The sequence below is a fragment of the Vulpes lagopus genome, chromosome 23, assembly GCF_018345385.1.
Source record: "Vulpes lagopus strain Blue_001 chromosome 23, ASM1834538v1, whole genome shotgun sequence".
Lineage (NCBI taxonomy): Eukaryota > Metazoa > Chordata > Mammalia > Carnivora > Canidae > Vulpes > Vulpes lagopus.
In genome coordinates, this window is record NC_054846.1 from 58,077,114 (window position 1) to 58,102,495 (window position 25,382).

At 56.0% G+C, this 25,382-nt stretch overlaps 2 protein-coding genes across 2 annotated transcripts; both read right to left on the bottom strand.

Moving 5' to 3' along the window:
• Positions 1 to 3,067: 3,067 nt before the first annotated feature.
• On the bottom strand, positions 3,068 to 9,499 carry MRPS15 (mitochondrial ribosomal protein S15). The gene is made up of 8 exons (XM_041739101.1): positions 9,326 to 9,499; positions 9,145 to 9,189; positions 7,556 to 7,628; positions 6,723 to 6,771; positions 6,155 to 6,239; positions 4,937 to 4,995; positions 3,471 to 3,662; positions 3,068 to 3,220 (listed from the first exon to the last, which is right to left on the bottom strand). The coding sequence occupies exons 1-8, from the start codon at positions 9,453 to 9,455 to the stop codon at positions 3,086 to 3,088; spliced, it is 768 nt and encodes a 255-aa protein (XP_041595035.1). The 5' UTR covers positions 9,456 to 9,499; the 3' UTR covers positions 3,068 to 3,085.
• Positions 9,500 to 10,340: 841 nt separating this feature from the next.
• Positions 10,341 to 24,575, bottom strand: CSF3R (colony stimulating factor 3 receptor). The gene is made up of 17 exons (XM_041739163.1): positions 24,421 to 24,575; positions 23,325 to 23,379; positions 21,400 to 21,483; positions 19,133 to 19,429; positions 18,096 to 18,219; positions 17,746 to 17,933; positions 16,887 to 17,056; positions 16,621 to 16,774; positions 16,450 to 16,529; positions 15,836 to 16,043; positions 14,947 to 15,135; positions 14,440 to 14,541; positions 13,705 to 13,854; positions 13,450 to 13,590; positions 13,120 to 13,213; positions 12,778 to 12,859; positions 10,341 to 12,356 (listed from the first exon to the last, which is right to left on the bottom strand). The coding sequence occupies exons 3-17, from the start codon at positions 21,461 to 21,463 to the stop codon at positions 11,877 to 11,879; spliced, it is 2,523 nt and encodes an 840-aa protein (XP_041595097.1). The 5' UTR covers positions 21,464 to 21,483; positions 23,325 to 23,379; positions 24,421 to 24,575; the 3' UTR covers positions 10,341 to 11,876.
• Between the last annotated feature and the right edge of the window lie 807 nt (positions 24,576 to 25,382).

The window sequence follows — 25,382 nt, forward strand, 5'->3', positions numbered from 1 at the left end:
CCTGAGATCAAGACCTGAGCTGAAAGTTGGATCGCTTAACCAGCTGAGCCATGCAGGCGCCCCTCCAACTACCTTTCTGGAGATCATTGCCCCTAATCCAGCGAAACTCCTCTGCCTCGTGGGCTCTGCCTCCTCAGTGGCACATCACCTCTTCCTCCCCACCTTGCCTACCTCGGCAGTTTTGCCCTGACGTTGCCCAAGCTCAAGTCCTAGCACACCCTCTCTGGTCCCCTCCTTCCCAGCCAAGTTTTTAAGTGCAGTCTACAGTCACCACCTGCGTTTCCTTAACACCTTCACTTCCTACCTCACTGCAACTAGGAGTCAGCGCACTCCATCCCACCGAAACTGCTTTACCACGAAGACCTTTTGGTCCTTAACCATCTCAGCATTAGATGCTATACAGTAGTTGAAGGCCAGCAGTCCAGGGCTTTAACTTGATTTTGCCTGGTCCATGCGGTTTCAAAAGGGGCAATAATGGGGATCCCTGCGTGGCTCAGCAGTTTGGCACGTACCATCAGCGCAGGGCGTGATTCTGGAGTCCCGGGATCGAGTCCCACATTGGACTCCTGCATGGAGCCTGCTTCTCCCTCTGCCTCTCTCATGAATGAATAAAATCTTAAAAAAAGAAAAGAAAGGGACAATAACTAGGATAGGAATGTATCGAGCGCCCAGGTTCACACGTTAGGTTAAGCTGCCGATAGCTCGTTGCTATGCTATAGCAGGACTCCTCCCATAGCCGCTCAGGCCGCTTGTTGCCCCCAGGCAGTGTGGTAGGATGAGCAGAATGCAGGCTTGGAGTAAAGACAAGTGCGGCCCGGATTCCTAGGTCTGTCTCTAACCAGCTGTGTGAACTTGGACAAGTTACCTAACCTGTGAGCCTCAGTTCTCACACGGTAAACTGAGGATAACCATGCCAAGAGGGGGTGGATGGGGGAGGAAGGTGGCTGTAAGGATTAGAGATGTGCCTAAGGCAGCCCTTACGATGCCTTTCTTTTAGGGCCTGCTCCATGGGATCCCTTTTCTCACCTTCCCTAGCACCCACCCCCCCACCCCATGATGGCACCCGGCCCTCCAGTGTGGGATCTCCACGTAGCTGCGTCCAAAGTCCTGCCCCATAGGCCTTCCCTACTGTTCCTGGAGGTGACATCTGAACAGCGAGGCTGCAGTTTTGAGCCTTTCATCTCACTTCTGATTCCATAGGACCCCAGGCTCTGTTCTCCTGTCACATCACCTCCCCCCCCCGCCCCCAGCTGCTCCAGAGGCAGAATATGCCTGGAGATCATCCTACCCATTCTGACATTGCCCTTTCTTCCTTTACATGTTCTCCCTGGGCAACTTCACTCAACACCCGTGGCTTCAATCACCATGTAAACCCAAGCCCTGAGCCTGTCTCCAGCTTAGGCCTTGCTGCAGTCCTGGATGTTTCCAACTGCTCTTTGGATGCCACTTTAACACATCTTCCCCTTATTTACTGTTTGTATACATCCTCAAATTCATGAATGGAAGCTCTACACCCCAACACGATGGTATTTAGAGGGGAGGTCTTTAGAAGGTATTAGGAATTAGGGGAGGTCATGAGGGTAGGATCCTCATGATGGGATTAGCGCCCTTATAAAGGGAAGAGATCTTGTCTCCCCTTGCATGTTGAGGACATAGAAAGCAGCCACCTGCAAACCAGAAGATTCCTCACCAGAAACCGAATTGACAAGCACCTAGACCTCGGACTTCCTAGCCTCCTTAAGCCAGTTCTTTTTTTTTTTAAAGGTCCTGGAGCAGACTGCACATGTGTGAATTGCCTTTTTTTTTTTTTTAAGATTTTATTTATTCATGAGACAGAGACAGACACAGGCAGAGGGAGAAGCAGGCTCTCTGCATGGAGCCTGATGGGCTCAATGGATCATGCCCTGAGCTGAACAGGGCGCTAAACCGCTGAGCCACCCAGGGATTCCGCCCCTTCCACCCTTTTAAAATATTTTATTTATTCATGAGACACACAGAAAGGCAGAAACATAGGTAGAGGGAGAGGCAGGCTCCCCACAGGGAGCCCCATGCAGGACTTGATCCCAGGACCCTGGGATCACGACCTGAGCCAAAGGTAGACACTCAACCATTGAGCCACCCAGGTTCCTTGCCAGTTTATGGTTTCTAATGGCAGCCTGAGCAGTCTAATACATCCAGAAAACTCTATATTCCGGTGTCTGCTTTCCCCTCTGACTTCATCTCTTCCTAACTCTTCTCTTGTTCACTCAGCTTTAGACACACTGTCTTCTTTGGGTTCTTCAAACACGCCAAGCATACTCAGACACCAAGGCTTGGACACTTGGTGTGAACGGGTGAGCTTTGCAAGAAAAGAGGCATCCGGAACTCCCCAGAATTTATAAGGAATGTTTTATGTGTGTGCAGTTTCTTGTGGATAGGACTTGTAGCTTTTTATCAGATTCTCAACCTGAATATCAGTACCCCTGAACCCAAAACAATGTCTGCCCCTCCCATCTACCCTACACTGTTGCTGCTTAACCATCTAAAACAGAGACTTGGTGCAGTCATCACTCCTTCTGGAAGGTCTCCCCACTCCTTAGAGGACAGCCAGCACATCGAGCCTCTCGCACCCAGCTTCGGCTTACCCATCAAGCTTTATTTCCTCTTCCCTCTGCCCCTTGGACGTGCACCTGTTGACTTCTTTGCCTTTGCACTTGCAATGCCCTCTGCCCAGGTTGCTTTCCCATCCCATTTCTGCCTGCTGAACTTCTACTCGTTCTTCAGGGCCCAGTCCAGAAGGCAACTCTTCCAGCTGGCCTTGTCACCCGGCAGCCAGGCCACCAGCCGGCCATCTTCCTCCGTGCTGCTAGGTGCTCAAGCTTACTTCTGCAGGAATGTCACTTGGACGACAGCGTGTTTATGCGTGTGTAAGGTGTGTTGTGAGAGTGTGTCCTCTGGTGGGAGAGGGCAGAGGCTCTGCCTCCCACAGCCTCAGACCCCAGAGCTGAGTGAAAGAACGAGTTCCTCTTCCTCCTCCTCAGGCCACACAGAGCCCCACCTGCTCTCCTATTATCTTTCAAGGCCGGAAGACAGGACTCTAATCAATTTATTGGTTTTCTTTGACTGCTTCTGGTTCAGCTTTGGAAGGGCTCTCTGGGTTCTTCTGGCCTTGTTTCTGGGCTGCTGCTTTAGCTTTTAAGGCCCTTTTTTGCTTCTTGAGCTTCTGTGCCTCCTGGAAAACCTGGAGATGAAAAGGGAGCAGGAAGAGACTATAATCTTATGCAAAAACCTCAGGTTTGGAGCAGGTGGGGTGGGACGAGACCTCCCTGGGAGGTCAGGCCAGCCTGTCTCTGTGAGGGTGATGGCCTGTGAGCCTCCTCAAGGCCTTGGGGCTAGATCCTTGCCTAGGCAGGAACAGACAACCCTCCCTTTCCCTCTCCCTACCACAGTCCCAGAGCGGAGCCAACCAAAGCAGCAATTCTGACTCGTACCCGAATGCACAGGGCCTTCTTGGTCACCCAGCGTTGGTGGCCTTTCCGGTGGTACAGAGGGGGGAAGGTGTACTCAATCCCTAGCTCCTTGCATGTCTTCTCGAAGACGCTGTAGTTGGTCTTACGGAGGTTTTTGAGCAACTTTTTCCTTTGGTCGATGCTCATCAGCAGATAGCGCTTGTGCACTTTGTCCTGCGAGAGAGCTGGTGTTACTTTCAGTGTTATACACAAATAAGCGGTGTACCACTTTACAGCAAAGGATGGTCGCTCTATCATCTCACCGAAACCTTCCAACAATCTTATACAAATATTAGTGCAATTCTGAGGTGGGTATTGTCATTGTTATCCCATTTTATAGATGGTGGGGGGAAAGGCTCAAACATGTCACTGAATCATAGAAGGCTCTAGAACTGTATAGGGTAGGACCTTGTGTGAGGTCAGGTCTTGAATCTGTATCTATGGGTCTCACTCCAAATCTCATGCTCTTTCCCCTACACGTTCAGCCTCCCCAGAGCTCAGCACACTGTCAGCTGGGGTGGAGAGAAGGGAAGGCCTTGGGCTTCTCTGGGAGGATTCTCTGCAGTGGGACTGCTGTTCCACAGGCCGAATGAGCGAAAATCTTATCTCCGAAGAACAGGCTCAACCGGCTCCAGGAACACTGGGGTGCCACCCCTGCATAGTACTGGACCAGTCTGTATTTACCATGATGTGTTTATATTAAGAATATCCGCAGTTGCCTAATTACGGCAGCTCCGTGCCCAGTGCTGTGCTGGGATATGGCATCATGGTTGAGAGTATGGGCCCCGGAGCAAGACCACCTCATTTCAAGTCCTAGCACATCATTTCCTAGTGCTGTGCCCTGAGGAATAACTTAATTACCCCCTGCCTGGATCATTCTTCTGCACAACGGAACAGAAAGATGGCTAGAAGGGCTAAATGAGCTGATGTATGTGAAGAATACAGCATAAGGCCTAGTACTTCACATGACCGCGCTATGCTGGTGCTTTCGTATTTTAGGTGGTCCTTGCTATCCTGCCAGCGAGTCCTGCTATGATCCCCACTTTATAGACAGGAGAACTGAGGCGTGGGCACGTAAAGCAACTTCCCCAAAGTCACACATCTGTCGGTGGAAATGGCAAAGCTGAGGTTTGAACCGAGGCCAACGTGACCCCATTCATGCATTCAAGAGATATCTACTGAACACCCGCTATGTGTCAGACACCGGGGGCACGCCTGAGGTTTGTGTTCGTGCCCCCTGGTGACCAGTCAGCGCAGCCCTGTAAGGCTCCCGTTTTTCTATTGGAGGCAGGAGGGAAAGGTTTTTCCCACTGCAGCTGAGGGGTGGACACCCTGGTGTTGTAGCCACTTGGCTTCTCCAGCTGCTCCTCTGGACCCAGAGCCCTTCACCCCTCAGATTCCTGTCCCCTCCGCTGCTGTAGTAGCTGTGAGCGACGCCCAGAGTTTACCTTTCGGTGTTTCTGCATGTGTTCTTCAAAATTGCGGATCTTGACAGTCAAGGCAACAACTGAAACCACAAACCACAGAGGATGAGAGCTGGCACAGAGGAAGGAAGGGCCTGGGGCCTGGGTTATGTTTTAAGACCTCAAGGAATAACAATCATCAATGCTGTGGTGCAGCTCTCTACAATTCCCAGAGCACTTGGAGTCCAAGATCTTAAAATACTTTGGATTATCTTTCCTTCAGTAGGCAAAACCTAAGGAAGGCACGTTCCTGAATCTTCTAAAGGAATCCTGTCCAAACCATAGCAAGTAGCCTTCTTTTTTTTTGTTGTTGTTTAATAAAAGCTTTTACAGTGTTATTTATTAAAAACAAATACCTGCTTATTGAAATTTTATAAAATATACATCATCATGATAGAGAAAAAATACACCAAGTGTCGTCGCCTTTGAGGAAAAAATAACTAAATTCTTCCTAATGCGCGTTTTCATGTATTTGTGCTTTCACAAGAATAGAGTTCATACTACAGCAAACGGCATTCTTAATGGCAAAACTTCAGAACGTTCCTATTAAATTCAAGGATTAGTCTAGATACACACTGTCATTGTTAATGGTTCAACACGGCGCTGGCAGTCCTAGCCAATGCAGGAAGATTAGATTCTAGAACTGTCAAGCGTCTACCCCTTCCTCTCCCTTTCCAGCTGCCACCCTTAACTCTGTGTTTTCCCTAATAAGTTTTCAGAATATCAGCTCCCACTCATCTCCCAAAGCCCTGCAACATCCTTCCTGGGGAAGCCTCTTGTTTGATTCCTGCCTGTGTTGCAGACATGGGGGCAAAGAAGAGGCCGGTGGCCCCAGGGAGACACTTGCCCCACTGCAGGCCCTTCCTGCACACACAGAGTTCTGGCAGCATTGCAGAGAGCGAGGTGGAACCTTGGCCCTGACCTCCTGGCCCCTTCATACCACCTTAGCTGCAGAGTAGAGACATGGAGATAAGCTTTGGTTCCTGAGGACACTTGCCTGGGCTCACCACAGAGGTATGAGGTGGGACCTGGATGCTGACTCCAGCCTCACAGAGTCCAGTTTTTATTATCCTGGGTCCTTTTTGCCTCTTGCTTCATCAAACCACATCTAATACCCGGTACCCTTGTAGACAAGGCCCCTGGGCCAAGTACCAGCTAGCTGACTCCCTTGCACTCCCACTCCCCAAGGGCCCCCTGACCAACTTCGAGCCTCCAGGGAGCTGGTGTCCTCAGGGTTTGCCACAATCTTGCTCATCAGCTGCTGGTGCTTGATTTTTAGCTTCTCCTTCTGTCGAAGATAGAGACAGAGAATCCGTAAGGTCTGCTGTTCCCTAAGAACTAGCCTTTATACCTCGAAGGCCCTGGCTGCAGCCATAGAAATGAAGCCATAAAGCTCGGCACCTGGCTTCACTCTGTTCACCAGGCCTTGGCCATTGGTCAGCATATGGCCATTCACATCTAGGTGAGCCTAAGGCCAATGACAGGTGACACAGCTTGTTAGATGAGTGTCCCCAAACCGTGCTCATTCATTCAGGCATTAGATCATTACTGAGTACCTACTGTTTGTTGGGTGCTAGGGATACAGTGAGAGAGCAAGACTGTCCCTGCCCTAGAGATAGATGCTCGGTCTGGGGGATGGACAAGTGGACACAGAATGACAGCGGGATGAATACTGTAACTTGAGAAGCACAGGATGAAGTGTTACCATAGTAGGAGGGCATCCCAGAGGAGAGGACTGGGAGGGGCTGAGGGGTTTGGCACAGGTACTCACCTGGCTGGCCATTTCTAAAGACAAGAGTCTTCTCACGACATCGTCAACCCTGTGGGAAAACCAGAGCAATGAGACCGGTGTGGGGGAGAGGGAAAGGGGAATCAGCGCTGTTTCCATTTGTTTGTAAAGCAAGGATGACTGAAAATTTCTGTTATAACACAAGAGTCTCTGTGGAAGTGGGAGCCCCTTCCCAGGACTTAGAAGTCAGCACGAATCGGATTTGCTGTGCCAAGAACATGGGAGTGATGTGACAACTGCACAGAACTGGGGCTGTCAGCCTGACTGTTCCAGGCTCCTCACAGGGAGGGCAGGGGGAGGATTTTCATTTTGGCTAGAATATGGTTCAGTCTGTCTTGAGACATTTCAATTCTAGAATCATTGTTTTTTTTCTCTCCTGACACTATACAGTGGAAGGAACTGCCCAGTTCCCGCTATACAGGGCAGGGGCTGAGCAGAAGGATCCTGGTTTTGGTGTCTTTCAGCCCCGGCCCCTAGGAGCCGTATGACATTGTGCAGACATTAGTCATCTATAAAATGGGGACACTGTTTCTTCTCTCACAGGCCTTTTGTGAAGATCAAAAGATGAGACATCTTCAAAGACCTGTGAGGCACGTTACCTCCGTATAAAAACAAAACAAAACAAAACAAAACAAAAAAAGGCAAGCTGTTGAGCTCCACGAACTCCATTCTGTCCCTGCTGCCCCGCACCAAGCCTGGGCTTGGGTAGCCCTCGGCCCGATTCTATCACCAAGCTCCAGATACAGCGCACCAGGCCTCGGAAGCCGCTATCTTCCCTCTCTCCTTCCCAATCCTCCTATGGCCCCCCTGCTTACTTTTCAATATCAGGAACATTCTGGTAGTCTTTGAGCAGCGTCGAAGGAGGTGGGTCATCTTGGGTGGGCTGGACTGTCAAGCGTAGGGAAGGAAAACACCCAGAGTCAACTCTCACTGCCCATCCTCCCTGTCCTGGCTCTTGTCACCAACTGTCACAGACACCCAGAGCCTCAAGCAAGGCACTAGAGATCTCTGCGCTCTGCCTCTCCTCTGCAAATCCTGCAGGCAATGTCTTGATAGTTCACGTTGGGAGTAGATGACTCTCCTAAAAGCCTGTAATTTGTCTTTAAACTTCTCACACCTCTTAAGATCCCCACATTGTGATGGGTGCTCTTGTGGATGGCCTGAATTATCCCCTACCCACCCCCCAATCTGATCCATGGCCTCTCATAAAACACTCAACAAACACTTGCTGGCTGACAGCATGAATGAAATAAGGGGTTGAGGAGGGACCCCTAGTTTTAGGACATGGTAAGCACCGAGCAGAGACCCCATATAGGAAACCCTCAGCCTTGGGACTCCCGGGTGGCTCAGCGTGTGAGCGTCTGCCTTCGGCTCAGGGCGTGATCCTGGAGTCCTGGGATTGAGTCCCACATCGGGCTCCCTGCATGGAGCCTGCTTCTCCCTCTGCCTCTCTCTGTGTCTCTCATGAATAAATAAAATCTTAAAAAAAAAGGGTGTGCGTCATACTCCCTTGGAAGTGAGAAGAGGCACGAGCGGAGGGATCAACTGGTCCTCTCCACGATGACCCTGCTTTGCCTTTAGGGAAATCACAGCAACACCCGCTGATAGACACACGTGTGGCACCCGGTGCTGAGCATGCTCCCTTCACAGGTTATCACTGATTCCTAACCCCCAGGCTCTCTAGGAGACACGCGTAGTGTTTAGAAGAGACTCCAAAAAAAAAAAAAAAAGAGACTCTAAGTTAGGATGTAATCTGCCCCCCATCATTACTCAGGAAGCCGCGCTTCCACCACGCAGGAGGCCCTGGAAGGGAAACCAGACCCCCCCAGCTCGGAGCAAGTGTCCCCCTGAACCCCGGGTCAGCCTGCACATCACACCCAGTGCGCAGGCTCTAGCGCCCCCCGCCTCAAGCTCCAGCACCCCCCCCTGCAGGCTCCAGCTCCCCCCCCCCCCCCGTTAGGCTCCAGCTTCTTCCCCCCCCCCTTAGGCCCCAGCTCGCCCCCAGCAGGCTCCAGCTCCTCCCTCCCCCGCAGGCTCCAGCTCCCCCCCAGCAGGCTCCAGCTCCTCCCCCGTAGGCTCCAGCTCCCCCCCAGCAGGCTCCAGCTTCTCCCCTCCCCCCCGTAGGCTCCAGCTTCTCCCCCCCCCCCGTAGGCTCCAGCTTCTCCCCTCCCCCCGTAGGCTCCAGCTCCCCCCCAGCAGGCTCCAGCTCCTCCCCCCGTAGGCTCCAGCTCCCCCCCAGCAGGCTCCAGCTCCCCCCCAAGCAGGCTCCAGCTTCTCCCCTCCCCCCGTAGGCTCCAGCTCCTCCCCCCGTAGGCTCCAGCTCCCCCCAGCAGGCTCCCGCTCCCCCCTCCACCCCCCCCAGGCAGGCCCTCTCCGCCGTCCGTTCCCCCCCGAGGGCTCCTACCTGCCTTCTGGGTGGCATATCCGTGCCCGGCCGGGACGATGACACCTGCGCAGAAGAGCGAGGGCCGAGCCCCGAGTCCTTAGAGCCCCGGTTCGCGCCCCTTCCTCCTGCCCCCTCCCGCCCCCCCATCCTCCACCGCCGGATCCCCCGCGTCCGCCCGCCCCGCTTCCCGACGCCCCACCTCGAGGACAGGGAAGGCCCCAGCGGCGGGAGGGAGGCCTGGGCGCTCCGCCCGGCAGCCCGGGGACTGAGGCCCGGGCCACTGCCGGGGCCGCAAGCGACCGCAGGGCCCTCCACGCCGTCCTCAGCATGGCGACTCGCGCCCCGCGGCCCGGGCCCGGCTCCCAAGGGCGCCGCCATGCTGCCCCAGGCTCGACCAATGGAGCGCGGCGGCGAGGCCGGAGCAGCCGATGGCCGAGAGAATGGATCGGGAGCGCGAGCCGCGGCGTGGGGGCGGCTCGGGCTGCTCCCGCTGCGCGGGCCGGGGGGCCGGGGGCTGCGCCCGGGTTCGCGGCGTGCGGGGCTGCATACCTTCTCAGAGGTCGTTATTTTCGTGGGCCCGCGCCCCCCCATTACTCCCACTCTGTGCTCCTGGCCTGGAGCCCTGACCTTTTGGAGGCTTTTTGCAGGGCCTGCAGTAGCCTTCCCCCCTACCTCCTCTTCCTCCATCCTCCAGGATGAGGCTGCCCTGAGAGCTGCTGGGTGTCAGCCCCGTAAGCCTCGAGCTGAAGGTCGCGGATCTTGGAGTGGGACAGCCCTGGGCTGGGATGGAAGCTCAGCCATTCATTTACTCACTGTGACCGTGGGCAAAGCCAGTCCCACCTTTCTGGGCCGCGTGTGCTCGTTCATCAAATGGGGGTGGTAATAGCAGTATGTGCTTTTTTTGTTTTTTGTTTTAATATTTTATGTATTTATTCATGAGAGACAGAGAAAGAGGCAGAGACACAGGCCTAGAGAGAAGCAGGCTCCATGCAGGGAGCCTGATGCAGGACTTGATCCTGGGACCCCAGGGTCACGACCTGGGCCAAAGGCAGATGCTCAACCACTGAGCCACCCAGGTGTTCCCAGTATCTGCCTTTTAGGTTGTTGGAGGATGAATCGAGGTGAAGGATGTGCTATATGGTACACACTCAACAAATATTTGCTGTGATGATTTTTGCAAAATGGGGGGATGTAAGGACAAGGACAAATGCAAAGCAGGAAAAGTACATTTTTAATGAAATAAAAATAAAATTTTAATTTTCCCTTGGTGCAAAAAGGGAAAAAAGTTCTCCTCCCCCTCACTCTTCTTAAAGCATATACTTTTGTAAAGTTGTCATTGTGAATTCTTTCTCTGCCCTTTTGAGACAGATGTAAATCTTTTCAAAAAGCTAAATATGCCTCTTGCCAGTTTTGCAGCACGGGATATTCTCAGGGATCTAGGATCTAGGAGCCATCTCTTGAAATGCAGTGATTAAGGAAGACAGTTTCTGCCTCACTCTAAGATGTGAACCTACCTCTTCTCATAAAGAGAAATTTAGTTTTCTTTGGGATAAAGACAATTAGCAAACAGGTGTCTACCCGTTTACCTCAGAAAAGACTAATCCTTGCTGTGTTGGAGAAATACAAATAAAACCATCTACTGGGGCGCCTGGCTGGCTCAGTGTGTGGAGCATGCAAATCCATGGATGAACTCTGTGTGACGGATGGTGCCGTGATGTCCTCTTGCTTGAGGACTAGGTATCATTTATCTTGAGAAAATGTGTGCAGTAACCTGTATCTGCTTGGCGGTAAACAAGGGTAAAGTTTCTTTCTGTCTTTTCAAGCTTTTAGGAAGGTTGGTGATGATGCCCATCACATTCTGGTTAATGTTCATTCAGTAATAAAACTGATTTCATCCTCTTCCACCCTGGTGGAGAGGTTTTCTAGGTTGGCAGGAGATTTTGTTTTTTTAATGTTTTATTTATTTAAAATTTATTTAAAAAATTTTTCTAATGTTTTATTTTTAAGTAATCTTTACAACCAGTGTGGGGCTCAAACTCACAACTCCAAGATCAAGATTTGCATGCTCCACACACTGAGCCAGCCAGGCGCCCCAGTAGATGGTTTTATTTGTATTTCTCCAACACAGCAAGGATTTGTCTTTTCTGAGGTCTCTTCTCCTGTCCCACTTTGTGGGACACTTTGTGATCCCTGCCTCAGTCCTGGCCACTCTGCCCTAAAGGGCAGTCTTCAAGTCTCTACCACTAGAATGCGAACCCTTTGAGGGCAGACTGAGCCAAGTCGTTTTTGAATCCCCGCTGCCAGCACAGGGCCTACATCCTAGGTGAGGGCTGGGGGGATTAATGAGCAAAGGAAGGAATATGCAAGCGAACACTTCTGATAAGTACCCCCATCACTGCTAGGGCCCTAAAAAGGAAAAGGACAGAGGTGCAGGTCTACTCAAGAGTTTCTCAAAATCAAACCAAACCAAACCATGAACCAGTTTAAGAGACTGAGATTACAGGAAATAAGCACAAGAGGCTAGTGGGCAGGGTTGGACGAAGCATTCCGTGGCCACTAAATTAAGGGCCCAGCCTGTGGGGACTAGAGAGAGAGAGACGAAGGATGCTGGGGGCCAGAGATGGGGAGGAGACCCTGTAGCCTTACTGCCCTTCTGGGACTAGGTGGTTTTTTGCATGATGGGCTTACTAATACTCTCCTCTCCTCTGGATGGCCCAGACCTCTCAAGAGACAGGCCCAAGTGGGGGATGCTAGATGCCCCCCAGCCCCTCCACCCCATGGACCTGGAGCCCTTGCAGGAGGGGGAAGTCAAGCAGTGGCCCAAAGACACAGTCATCCTCCTGGTTTGGGACAAGGGGCTCTGGGGTGCCCAGGGGGCTGGTCTGGAACCAGAGGTTCTCATAAAACTTGGGACTGGGAGTAAGACCCCCTAAGAGGGGCTGAGTAGAGTCACAACGGAGGTAGTGCCCTGGACCTGGGCTGGTGGGGCTGCCCAACACCTTCCCGTAGAGGACCTGGTCACTGGTGCCAGACTGGGGCTGGGGCTGGGTGGAACATGCTCTTGGGTCCCCCTGGAGCACGTAGGCCTGGACCAGGGTGGGGAGGCCACAGGTCCCTGAGCTGTCGTTGGACTCCCAGGGCCCTGGCTTCTTCTCCTCTTCCTCCAGCACTGTGATCTTGGTGATGGGTGGCATGCCGGTGTCCCGAAGGCTGGGCAGCTGGAAGGTCTCCTGGACACAAGGACGAGGGGTGAGGACATGATTCATCTGAGACATTCGTCCCAACCAGTGTCCCTTCCTGAGTTGCGGACAGTTGAGATATTCCTGCTGCGCTCTGCTGGAACCCCTGAGGATGATGCTTGTGAAGTACCTCATGCTTTTCTGACACCTGCTCTGCACTTCAGACTTAGCTTAAGGTGCTTGTCCCCAAGGATTGTGTGGGAGATATGTCCCATTTCACAGTGAGATGGCTGAGGCTTTGAAATGGGTAGAGTTGGGATCCAAAGTGAGATTTGCTTTACTCCGGAGGGAGGGGACCTTGCTAGGAAGTGATGGGAAGGCCTGAGTCCTCATCCTTGGAGGGGTTTCCTTTCACTTGGATCCTGGACCAGCACCCCCCAGCCCCATTTCCCTCTCCCTCTGGGGTTCTCACCTCCACCATGATGCTCGGCACCCAGGAGCCCAGGCTGCTGTGGGCTGGGTCTGGGACACTTGGCCAGAGAGGATTCTTTCTGCTGCAAAAGAGGACAGGAGAGGGCCAGGTCAGGCTTGCCCTCCATCTTTCCATCCTTTCTCTCACCCATTCCCAGCAGCAGAAGGCCCCTTGGGCAGAGAGGAGATGGTGCAGGGCCTGATCTAGACGTGGGCCCTGAGGCCTGCGAGGGCGAGGAGGGACTTGGATTGGCCCACCCCAGCCTGCAGTTCCCTGTGGGCAGGGGCAGGTAGGTATTAATTCTCTTAAAAGGACTCACCTGGATAAAAAAAAAGGACTTACCTGGGTCTGCAGCAGAGCCGGGCAGCCCCGCAGAGACAGATGAACAAGAGCAGGAAGCCAAAGAGGCCCAGGAGGACATGCAGCTCAGACTCCTCTGGGGTGAAGGGAAAGCCAGAAGGGGTTAGAGTGCGCACAAGGAAGGCTGAGCCTCTTCCGTCACACTGGGCTCTGAGGGCAGGATTGGGCCTCCTCCCTCAGGCTGAGCTTCATGGGCAGGTCTGGGTCTCCTCCCTCAGACCAGCGGATCCAGGCAAGGCCTCAAAATGAGAGATCCATTGGCCGAGGAACCTTCCCAACAACCTTGTCTGGCCGGCCCCCTTCTCGCCTTACCTAGGGCCAAGGTCATCAGGGTAAGGCTTGTGCTGTTGGTGGCGCCGGCCTTACTGGTAGCCCTGAGGAGGACGTGGTACAAGCTGGCGGGCTCCAAGCCGTGGAGGACCAAGCCGTGGGAGGAGGCATTGAGCACAGTGGCTGGGAGTAGAAGAGAATGGTCAGCCTGGGCCCAGATGCCGAGGCTCCCTCCGCGGCTGCTGAGCGCTCCCCCTGAGGCCTTCTGGGCCTGTGGGGTACTGAGGATAGACTCACAGAAGGACTGGCCCCGAGCAGAAGACATCCAGAAGACGGTATAGTGGGTAAGGGGGCTCTTCCCCAGCTCAGGGGGCAGGGGCACCCACTCCAGCTGGGCCCAGGTCTTGCCAATGTGCTTTAGATGCAGCTCTGGGGCGCGGGAGGGGGCTGCCGGGAGAGAGAGAGGTACAGGGGCTGCCGGGGAGCTGGGCAGAGTGGGGAGCCCAGCTGGACACCTCGCGACTCCCCAGACCCAGAACTGAGACACACTGTGCTGAGGAGTAAGGAAACGGCCCCCCTGGTGTTGCCGGGACCTTCAGCTGCATTCCATCGACTGCTAATAAGTGGCCGGGTCGGGACTGGAACCCGCTTCTCTTTGCTTCCGAAGCCTCGCCACCCTATATCCACCGGCTTGGTTTAGTTGTGCTCTCTGTCTGATTTCTGCCCCTCGCCCTCTGACTTTATGCCAGGCCCTCCGTCTAATTTCTGCCGCAGCTTACACTTGATTTCTTTCAAGGGTGATTGATGGGCTTTTGCCAGACCCGCTGCCAAACTCACTCCCTAGTTTCTGTCACCCGGCCGCCTGACCTGTCCGGCTGCAGAGGTCTGGGGCTAGCCAGGGGTAATGTTGGGGTTGGGAGAGAGCTTCTTTGGGGCCAGGGGTGGAGGGATGTTCCCTCATAGTCCCGATGGCCGGGGCCCCAGCAGGCACTGAGAGGAGAGGGTTCTGGGGAGGCCTGGTGGCTGACGCACCCATCTCTTGGGAGTAGGCATAGATGTGTCGGGAGGGCCCCACGCTGTCCTGGTATAGGGGGGTCACAGTGATCTCGTAGAGCTGAAAGGGCCTGATGTTCTCTGTGGAGAGAAAATGGGGTAGGGCACCCCAGTGAGGGCCTAACCCCCCCGCGGATGATCAGGAGCTGACCCCAGACCACTGGTGGCGGATAACCCAGGCCTCAGGCTGCAGAGCTAGCTGCTTCTATCTCTTCTGCAGATCATTTGATGGGAGGGAGGGCAGAAAAGTGGGGAGAGCTAGAAGGGTGGGAGGGTCAGGGCTGTGAAAAGAGAAGATCAGGTTAGGGTGGGAGAAGAACTTCCTGATTCTGGGGATGGGAGAGGACAGTAAAGGATCAAGAAAGAGTGAGGAGTCTGCTTCTCTAGGGTGTTTCGGGTGGCCCCTCGCTTCCTGTCAGACAAGCGTTGCCTCCCTGCTTCCCAGGCCCTGCTCACCGCCTGCTCCATCCCCCCGGCCTGTCTCACCCTGCAGTAGGGTCCCAGAAATGCTTCCGTTATGCTCCATCTTCCAGGTCTTATTGCTGCCGCTGGGGCTGGGGGGACCCAGGCCCCACTCAATCACATAGCCGTGAGGTCGAGGACTGGGGGGCTCCCAGCCCACCCAGAGCCTGTGGGGATCTTGAGCCATGGTGTGGAGTCTGGCCAGGGGCGGACCTGGAGACCGAGTGGGAGGCGAAAGAACAAAGCGAGAAGAATGCAGGTGCCAGAGCCTGGAGCCTGGGTTCAAATTCTGACTTTGTTACTTACAAGCTGGGTGGCCTTGAGTGAGTCAACCTTGAGACCTCAGTTTGCTCATCTGGATGGGTTCTCTGGTGCAGATCAAATGAGATTATGTATAGGACAAGCCTAGCACAGTGCCTGGGCAGAGGAGTGCCTGACAGTGATAGAACGAGTGCCTCTCTCGGGCCTCTTGGTGGACCCAGTAAGATAACACGCACCAAGGACCACGACGGCACATGCCACAAACCACATGACGTTAGCATTGATCGCCGTCAGGCTTTCTTCCCGTCTTCCCGGCAGAATGGGCTGTGTGTGTGTGTGTGTGTGTGTGTGTGTGTGTGTGTGGTTCCTCCACCAGCTTAACTTGGTTCTGGCTCAGATGATAATAGGAGCTGATATTCTGCCTGTTGAGCAGGAACTTGGTGCCAGGCCCCGTCTGAACGCACATACAAACCTCATAACAATGCCTCCAGCTCAGCAGCGTATTGTCCCCCTTTGCTAGGCCAGGGAGGTTCGGTCACTGGCCCTGGTCGTGCCGTCAGCAAGTGACAGGACTAGATGTGAACCCGGGCAGTCTAGCTTCTGAATTTACATGCTTACCCACCGTGCTCTGCTAGTCACCAGCCCCCCTTACCTCTGCTCTCCAGGAAGACCACTGGGGTGGGATGGGAGGTCCCGGCTGTGTTATAGGCCACAAGGACCACCTCCCGGGCTTCTGAGGGCAAGCGGAAGGTGCAGCTCAGCTCCGAGGTGTTGCAGAGGGGTGGGCCTGCCCCTGCCGGGCCTGCTGGTCTGACCAGGTATCCCTGGATCTGCCCGCTGTATCTGTCCAAGGGCGTTGGCTGTAGTGGGCACGGGAAGAAGGTGGTCAGAGGGATGGACAGCTCGTCCTAAGTGGGGGAGGGCTTCTAGATGGTGGATGGGTCACACGAGCTGAGCCCCACAGGCTGGGGGCCAGCCTTCCTCCCTCCCTCCCTTCTTTCCCTATGCCAGGTCCTAGGAGGGAGGAAAGGAAGAATCCAGTTGGCACTTAACTATTCCCTGAACCGACCCTTTGCCTTAGGCGAGGCCTCCCTGTCGTCTCTCCCGAAGGGCACTACTCAGCGGCCTGCACATGCAAGGTGCATGCAAATCACCTACAAATGCATCCACACCTCCCAGACCCGTCGGAGTCCTGAGCCCCAGACCACAGGCATGTGTCTGGGTTGGAAGAAGTGTCAGGGGTGGAGGGAGGTCAGGATGGATCACCTTCCAGAAGAGCTGTATGTCTGCCGTCCTGGGGTCCAGCTGCCTCTGCTGCCACCACGTGTCCAGTCTGACGATGGGGGCTGTGGAGGGAGCGAGAAGAGGGTCAGGGGGAGCCCCGGATGCTGGGCTTTGTCCTGATCGCTGCTCCCGGCCCCTCGCCCCCCTGCTTACCCCGTTGTGCGGTGGTCAGCGTCAGGCTAGGGCTCCAGTTGCTCCACTGGCCAGGCAGGGGCCAGCGGGTGCAGCGCATCTGCAGGGCGTAGGCCGTGGATGGGAGGAGCCCGCAGAGCTCGTACTGGAGGGTTTGGGAGAGCAGGGGGCCCACCTGGTGGGGCGGCCGTGGCTCTGAGCCTGTACCCTGTGGCCTTGAGGCCGGCCCAGCCGCCTTCCCCTCAGCCACCCCCACCCCAGGCTCTCGGGCTTGCCCTCCGCCTTACCAGGGCCCAGCTGGCTTCACCCAGCCGTGGCTGGTGGCGCAGCTCACACTTCTGCTCTATGTACAGGCTTGGCTTCCATGGCTCCCAGCGCAGCAGCAGGCAGCCAGGCTGGGGTGGGGCCGCCTCAGGACTGGGGGGCAGGGCCCACAGCGTGGGAGGCTCCAGCTTCACTGCAAGGAGAGGGGCTCTCAGAAACCTGCCCTGCCCCGTCCCGGAGGGGCCTGCATTACTCCTGCTTTTTTCCCAGTTTCTGCCCTGGGTCGCCATCCCTGTGGGTCTCTGTCAGTCTGTCTTTCTCTGTCTCTGTCTCTCTGTCTCTTCATCTCCACGTCATCACGTCATGTTTCTACAGGCCTGTCTCTAGGTCTGGGTCTCTGTTTCATCCTCTTGTCCCAGGGCCTTTGCACTTGCAGTTCCCTCTGCCTGGTGCTCTCACCCTGCAGGTACCCAGGTAACCTCCCCCCCTTTGCTCCCCCATCACCCTTGCCATCGCCTGACATCCTATTTTATCTTTTCTGCCGGCTGGAACGTAAAGCTCCAGGGGCAGGACTTTTGCTCGTGCATTTAGTGCTGCATCTCCGGCACCTGGAGCAGTGCCTGGTGGTTAGCGGGCGCTGCAGGAAGCTTGCCGGAAGAATGAATGAGTGAATGTGCCTCCTTGGCTCTGTGTCTCTTCCGTGTCTGTGTGTCTGTGTCTCTGTCCCCACCTGCAGTCCATCTTGTCCCTGTTGCTCTTGTCTGCCTGGGTCTTCCAGTGTCTCTTTGTCTGACCCTGGGTGTGTGATTTCCTCTCTGTGATGCTCTGAGTTTGCCCCTTGTGGGGGGGCCTGTCCTGTCCCCCAGGCCTGGCATCACGCACCGACATCCATGGGAACGAGGCACAGCTGTGGGGACTTTGTGGTCCCTAGCGCATTCTCCGCCTGCACCCAGATGCCCATGTTCTGGTACAACTGCAGGTGTCTACGTGGGATGGAGCAGTGGTTCTGGCCGTCGCTAGGCACGCAGTCGAGGATAGAGTCCTCCTGGGTCTGGCAGTTGCCACGGCTCCTGCCAGGCAATACCAGGCTTGGGTGTCTAGCAGCAGTGGAAGAGAGCGAGGCTCCCTTCTCCCTCCTGTGCTTGCCTCTGGCTCCCCCACCCCCACAGTCCCGCCCCCGCCCCCACCCCGGGACCCAAAAGAACGGGGCTAGCACACAGACCCTTACTTACTTGAAGCTCTTTAGGGTGAAGTTGGTGGGCAGGTGGTTGTTGGGTCCCGGCTCCCACTGACAGATGAGGCTGTTGGTTGTGAGGTTCATGAGGCAGGACAGGTTGTGGGGTGCGGCAGGAGGGTCTGCACATCGGGTGGGGAGAGTGCGGGCTTTGAGTAGGACCTCTCTGGAAGCTCTGATTGGAACCAGTTAGCTTCATTTCCTTGCTCTGGGTTGTTCCTCCCCAGAGCTACCCTATTTGCTCGTCTCCATATATATATATATATAGGGTGACCCTGCGGGGGCAGCCCTGGGGAAAGTCAAATGCTGGCCTGCACGGGGGCGGGGGGGCAGCATCACAGAGTCTCTGACACTGATGGTGTAGACCTGGCTTTCCAACCTGGTTCTGACAGGGATTCACCGTTGTGATCTTGAAGTCACTGAACTGCCCTGTGCCTCAGTCTCTTCATCTGTGAAACGGGGTGATGGCCACATGCTTACTCCCCGGGGTTGAGAGGGCTGAGTGGCTTACTGTGCACACAATGCTCAGAGCAATGCCCGGCACCTACTAAGTGCATTAGCTCTACTGGCGACTCTTAGACTCTTAACAAAGAAACCTCGTCTTAAGGGTTTTTCTTAGGCGTTGGCTTGGCATAAAGCCTGGCCCCTTGGTTTGAAAGAAGGCTGAGACTGGGGTGGAGAGAAGCTAGGAGCAGGCCCAGCGGGTGAAGGGTCCTCCCCGGGGATACCCCCCAGTGGCTGGGTTGTTGGGCTTGACTCAGGAGCCCTATGGAGTGATGGTTACGATGCTGCCTGATATAAACCTCGGCTACACCCTCAGTTTGTGACCTTCACCGTATCATGTAGTCTCTTGAGCCTCAGTTTCCTCGTCTGCAACATGGGGCTAAGTAGCATGATCCACTGGTAGGGCGGATGGTCTGATAACCAACCGTGCCCAAGACGAGCTTACGGAGCACGAGCTCAGTAAATAACAACAGGTCTTATCGGTGTTGGCAGGAGGGCAAGGACAGCGGGTGGCTGGCGGCCGGGACTTACAGCCTGCCTGCACCTCGGCCTGGTCCAGCATCTGCAGGCTGTGGCCCCAGCGCAGGTAGCAGGAGAGCAGGACCCGTGGGCTGCTGAGGCGGGGCACCGTGACCGTGAATTCCTGGCTTCCGTCTTCCAGCCGCTGTGGCCTCTTTCCGGATTGAGACTCTCTTCCCAGTTTCCAGACAATCTGTGCCTCGGGGCCCAGGTGGCTGCAGTTGGGGCTGACGATGCAGGAGGCTGTGAGGGGATCCCCCAGGTGGACGGTGGGGGTTGGGAGGCTGATGCGTCCGCACTCCTCCCGGCCTGGGGTGGAAGAGAAGGGGCGGCGGAGCTGAGTTCTGCACCTCGGCCTATGTGCTCCTAGCTCGAGCTCGAGGCCCTTACCTTCCCACCAAGACTGGTTTTCAAGCTACACCAGTGGGACATGAACGTGACCTTGGGAGGACAGGTGTGCACCAAGGTCTTGCGAGCCAGCCCCAGCACCCCGCCAGACAGAGCCCAGTCCCCGCCGTGGAGCCCTCCCCCGGGGTGGCAAAAGCAATGGTTGGCATGATAAGAAAGAACCCCGTGGCCACAACCCTCAGAGTTCAAATCTGATTGCGTTACCCCATCTGGACCACAGCCCTCCAGCACGTCGGCTGTGTGGTGCATAAGGCTCGAATGTTGGAACAGACGGCTTGGGTTTACAGCCTGGTTCTATTGCTTATTATTATTATTTTTAAAATTCTATGTGTTTGAGAGAGAGAGAGAGAGAGAGAGAGGGAGGGAGGGAGGGAGGGAGAAGCAGACTCTGCACTGAGCAGGGAGCCCGATATGGGACTCGATCCCAGAACCCCGGGATCATGACCTGAGCTGAAGGCAGACAGTCACCTGACTGGGCTACCCCGGCGCCCCGGCACCCTGGTTCTATTGCTTATTAATCACGTGATCCTGGTATGTTAGTGAGGCTTCCTGTGCCTCGATTTTCTCATCTGTACGTGGAGGAGGGATGAGAACTAGTCCCCGCCTTCCTGTGGCGGGAGGTATTAGATGTGCTAGTGCGGGTAAGGCACTTAGTACAATGCCCGGCATGTTAAGTATCTGCTGCCCTAAGATAACGACCCGGGTCTGGAGCCCTTGTGACCTTGCCCACGCTGCCCCTCCCAGTTCTAGCTCAGATCATCCTTTCCCAGCTGCGCTTGTTCTGGCCCTCTTGCCAGTCCTTGAAAATGCTGTGATCTCTCCAACCTCCAGGTCCTTGGACCTGCTGCTGTCCCTTTTCCAGGGGCTCCTTTTCCCGGGGTGCCTGGTTAACATTTAGCATCTTGGGGGAACCAGACCGGACCCTGATCAACCAGACCCAAGCCAAGTGCCCTGAACTTTCCCAAAGCTTTTATTATCCCTCATCATTACAGGCTCATGTGACCAGGTGCTTGTCTGCCTCCCCAGCAAGACCAGAGGTTCCGTGAGGCTGGAGACCTTGGCTGTGTGCCTCCTACTGTCTTCCCCAGAGCCTAGCGTGGACTAGGCCCTTGGCGTGTGTTTAGTGTGTAAACACGTAAGTAAGCAGTACACTTTGCCCCCCGCGCCTCCTTTCCTCTGTCTCCTGTGTTCTGAGGCCTGTTTTGCTGAGGCTGAGGCCCCAAGAAGAGAAGGAATTTGCCTAGGATCACAGGGCGGGGTTCACGGCTTTCAATGTGGGGCTCCTGTCGCTTCCCAGACTCAGAATTTCCGACTGGAGGGAACCTCGCAAAACTGTTTACTTCAAGACTCCCCCCTAATCCTGCATCCTCTTCAGCCAGGCCTGGGATGGCCCGTTTTTCGTACGGCCTGCTGGCTAAGAATGGGTTTTAGATTTTTAAAGGGTGACCGCGGAACAGAAAATAGGTAAGAACACGCAGCAGAAACCGCAGGTGGCCCGCAGAGCCTAAATGTGACTATATCAGGCCGTGTTTGCTGACCCCGGCTATGCAGCATCCCTGTCCGCCCCGGCCTCAGCTTGCATACTCCCAAAAATGGGACGCTCGGCTCGAGCTTCCTTATTCCGGGATGAAGCCTGCCTCCCTGAGACCTGCGGACAAGACCTAGGTCCCCCGGCCTTTCCCAGGCCGAGCAGCCCAGGCCCTCCCGCATTCCTCCCGGGTGGTGCTGTGCCCGCAGAGGTGTGCGGGCAGGGGCCCGGCGACCCAGCCACCCCTCATATGTGGCCCAGGAGCAGTGAGGCAGGGCAAATGGTTCCCTCCTCCCCCCGCTCTCTCTCCCTCTCCCCCCAGCACCTCTATGGCCATACTCACTTCCGGGGAGCAGCAGGGCGATCAGGGCAGCTACGCTCAGACTCCAGGACCCTAGCCCTGCCATCGTGCCTGTTTGGTGTTCACCTGGAGGCAGAGGGGGATGGTGAAGGTCATGGGCTTTGGAACCAGAGCTGAGCTTAGCCCTTGCTCTGCCTCAGTGTGGCTTTGGCCAGGTTACTTGATCTCGCTGAGCCTCAGTTTCTTTGTCTGCAAAACGGAGGCAACGAGAGTCGATACTGCACAGGACTTTGGGAAGAATACACAAAATGATGCAAGGCACACAGGAAATGACTCTGTAAGTGACGGCCACTGTTGTTATGTTTGCCTTCCAGGAGAGAGCAGGGGCAGGAGCATCAAGGAACGGCCTTCTTCCCCCTTCCCTTCTATCCTAGCCGGGCTAGCATGCAGGTGGCTTATTTTGGAAAGATCCCAGGAACAGACTGAAGGGGTTGGACGGAATGGAACAGGTGAGGGAGGAGGGAAAGCCAACAAGGGTGCGTCATGGAGTTGGTCATCTCTATGGACAGCTTGGGCTCCCTCCTTCTGGAACCTTCCAAGGAGCTGTGAGAAACATGCCTCAGGACACTTGATCCCTTGAACAGGAGGGAGGACGGCAACGTTTATCTACTGACTTCCGTTCCCCATGGGTCAAGGGATGTTCTTTGGGGGTACTAGCTTCCTGACACATCCAGGTTACACACGCATGCCTGTGAGGCAAGTTCTCTGGGGTGAGCAGGGCCTGAAGGGTCAGAGACGCTCCCTGGCAGAAAGGGATAGCTCCATGGCGTAGCTGGGCCAAGGGGCTCGGGCAGCCGGCCTCCATGGTGATGGAGGGAATGGGAGGGCGCAAGGGGTCTGACACCCCATCCCTGCCCCCCTGTTCAGGGCTCGGGCCTCCAGAGGTTTTTCTGGGGCCAGGTCCTGTAGTCATGGCGACAGCATCTGGATGTGGAGAGCAGTAGTTCCTGCCTCAACACTGATGCAAAATTGTCCCACTGGGGTGGGCTTCTGGCCTAAGCCCGCTTCCTGCTCCCACCGGGGTCTTGGGGACGAGGCACCAGGGTCTCTGGCACTGATTGGCAGTCTTGGCAGCTGATAAGTGTACACAGGAGCACGACATGTACCGGTGCCCTGTGCTTGGACGGGGAAGGCTGCTCTCCCTTTTCTCCCTGGGCTATACACAGGTGTGAACAAGAACTGCCCGACATACAACCACCGTTCCCTCCCACGGGGGCTGGACCCCAAGCCCTGGGTGATGATCCATCTACATTTCCGGATCAGGATGCCAGGGGACTGCTCGCCTGTGAGTCACATTTTGGCAAATCAGGAAAAAAGTGCTCCTTCCTCTGGGCAGATGCAGCCCCACACCAAGACCTGGCAGCTGAAGAATAGGTTGGTTTCAGCCTCCACTTGCTCCTCAGCTGGGCAGCTTTGTGCAGTGAGAAACCCACACAACTGTTCAGGGCATCCCCATCTACCAATCAGTGGTTGACAACTGTCTTACTGCCGCGTACCAGTTTGATCATCCTCCATGCACACTGGGTGGGGAAGATGTGGACTCCTAGGCTCAGGTTTTGGGGCACTGGTTTCTATTCCCATGTGCTTTGGATCATACCCCAGCCCTGCTGCCCCAGCGAGGGTCAGCATGGGGCCCAGCCTGTGCCCTGCAAGGTCCTGCTTCATCCCTCTCCTCCGGCTCCTGTCCACAATGGGCAACCAGACCCCCCACTCGAGAGGCCCCTGCGTCCTCCCCCTGGGATGCTGAGCGATGGCATGTTTGGTACCAGTTCCTGGTCGCCCACAGCAGCCCGGGGTGCCCCCCACCCCAGCTGGGTGTGCTCGGGGGGAACGTGTGGGAGCAGGGCCTCGCTGCGGGCTGGCTCTGAGCCAGACCACCTGCTCTGAAGCCTGGCTCCACGACTCACCAGCTTCGTGACCTTGGATGAGTTACTTCATCGTTCTGAACCTCGGTTTCCCCATCTGTGAAAGAGAGAGGACGTAAGCACCCAGTTCCTGGGATCGTAGTGAGGAGGCACCCAGGTGGGCTGGGACGGAGGCGCTCAGCATGGAGCCTGCACGGCAGGAGCTCTCAGTGACCATGAGTGCTTTCCACGCATGACGATGTGGGTTGCCGCGTCATGGGATCCATCATGTGGCCTCATCCCCTGCTCCTGGCCTCCTGGGACAGCCACCTTGCTTCTGTCTGTGTCACGCTTCATGGCTTCAAAGCCCCGTTCTGGGGTCCCCTGCTTGCAGCTCCTTGCCCCCCACCCCAGGTCCCCTTGGCTCTGGCCATCTGCTCGGTTCTCCCGCTTGGTCCCAGTGGAACCTGCTGCCTCCAGGAGGCCGTCGCAGGCCTCTTCCTCTCTCCTCTCTCCCTGCACTCTCCCCCGCCCTTCCCTGCCCCAGCTCGCACCCTCTCTGCCCTGTCGGGTCTCCTCTTCCATGCGGGGGGGGGCACCCACCTCACCGATGTGGGGCCGTGAAAGGGGGCGCACAGCTGCACAATGAGGGAGAAAGTAAAATAGGTGTGCGGGCGGAGAAGGCTGGGCAGGACAGGTGCATAGGGAAGAGCCCAGGGGGAGACGCAGGTGCTCGAGGCCGAGAAGCCAGAGGTCCCCAGGAGAGTTTAGGATTCAAGAGAGGGAAACGTGAGAGACGTGGAAAGGCACAGAAAGATTCAGACGCAGGAGAGGGAGACCCGGAGTCCAGACTGGCCAGGGAGAAACGGGCATGGGGGTGGGGGACGCAGAGAGGGTTGGTGATTATGCCCATCCCACAGTCCAGCTCCGTGTCCCCAAGGAGATGGCTGGCCGTTTGTGACCTCCTCGGTGCGTACCCCCCAAAGTGGGGGCAGCCCTGCAAAGGAACCTCCATGTCCCCGGGCTCCTGGTTCCCAGGGACCAAGGCTAAAGGCAGGAGCCCTGGTCCTGGGCCTGCACATGGGCACTCGGCGGAGCTGGGGCAGTGGATGTGGGGTCGAGGCCCTGGTGCAGCCCCCCCCGCGGATCCCCTACTCACGCTGGAGGCTGGAGCCCGTGGGGCCCCTGCCTGGCCTCCCTGGCCTCCGCTCTCCTCTCTGGGCCAGTTCCTGAAAACAGCCACCGTCGGGCTTCTCTCCCCAGCCCTGTCGTTGATGGCTCTGGCTCAGCCTGTGACAGGCCCAGGGGCTGCGGATTGCAACACCTGCCCAGCCTCCTTCCCTCCCTCGGGCTGTCACTCAGGCGCCAGGCACAGGGCAGCCCCTTCCTCCCAGGAAGGAGCCTCAGAGGGAAGCCGGTGAGGGGTGAGGCCGGGCAGCCTTCCTGCCTCTGGGGTCTCATCGGGGCTGGGGGATGTGGCAACGGTGTCCCTCTCGCCCGTCTCTGGATTTCCTGACCTCAGAGCTCTTGAGTCTGGCCAGGGCCCAGGCCTCAGGGCACCGGGGTGCCATTCTGTGCCCCCACCCCTGGGACAGCATCGGTGGGACACGGATCCTGGCTCGAGTAGCCTCGGGGCCCTGACCTCACGGGTCTCAGGGGGCAGCCTCCAGGTCAGGGGAAGGTTTATAACACGTACCTACTCGCCGGGCCCCTCATCACCGCATGTCTTCCACCATTGACAGGCGATGGAGAAATGGGGACTCTGGGAACAAGCCCCGGGGATGACCTGGGAGGCTCGGGGTCTTCAAAAGCAGCCTTGAAGTTGCTTAACTCACAGTGCTTCTGCTACCCTGACCATGTTCTGACTGAGCGCACTAGGCTACATTGTGTGTCTCTCCTTGTCTGTATCCATGAGTCCCCTGGAACGGTTTATAAATAATTTCTTGTGCATTTTTTTCTTTTTCTGAAGATTTTATTTATTCACGACACACACACACACACTCACAGAGGCAGAGACACAGGCAGAGGGAGAAGCAGGCTCCCTGCAGGGAGCCTGATGCGGGACTTGATCCCAGGACCCCGGGGTCACACCCTGGGCCGAAGGCAGACACTCAACCACTG

Coding starts and splice junctions, on each gene's coding strand:
- CSF3R (XM_041739163.1), bottom strand. CDS start 21,463: ATGGCAGGGCTAGGGTCCTGGAGTCTGAGCGTAGCTGCCCTGATCGCC. Junction 17,934..18,095: donor TTCACCCTAAAGAGCTTCAA/GTAAGTAAGGGT, acceptor ATTGCCTGGCAG/GAGCCGTGGCAACTGCCAGA. Junction 17,057..17,745: donor CCTCGTTCCCATGGATGTCG/GTGCGTGATGCC, acceptor CTCTCCTTGCAG/TGAAGCTGGAGCCTCCCACG.
- MRPS15 (XM_041739101.1), bottom strand. CDS start 9,455: ATGCTGAGGACGGCGTGGAGGGCCCTGCGGTCGCTTGCGGCCCCGGCA. Junction 4,996..6,154: donor CAGCTCCCTGGAGGCTCGAA/GTTGGTCAGGGG, acceptor TTGTGGTTTCAG/TTGTTGCCTTGACTGTCAAG. Junction 3,663..4,936: donor ACATGCAGAAACACCGAAAG/GTAAACTCTGGG, acceptor GCTCTCTCGCAG/GACAAAGTGCACAAGCGCTA.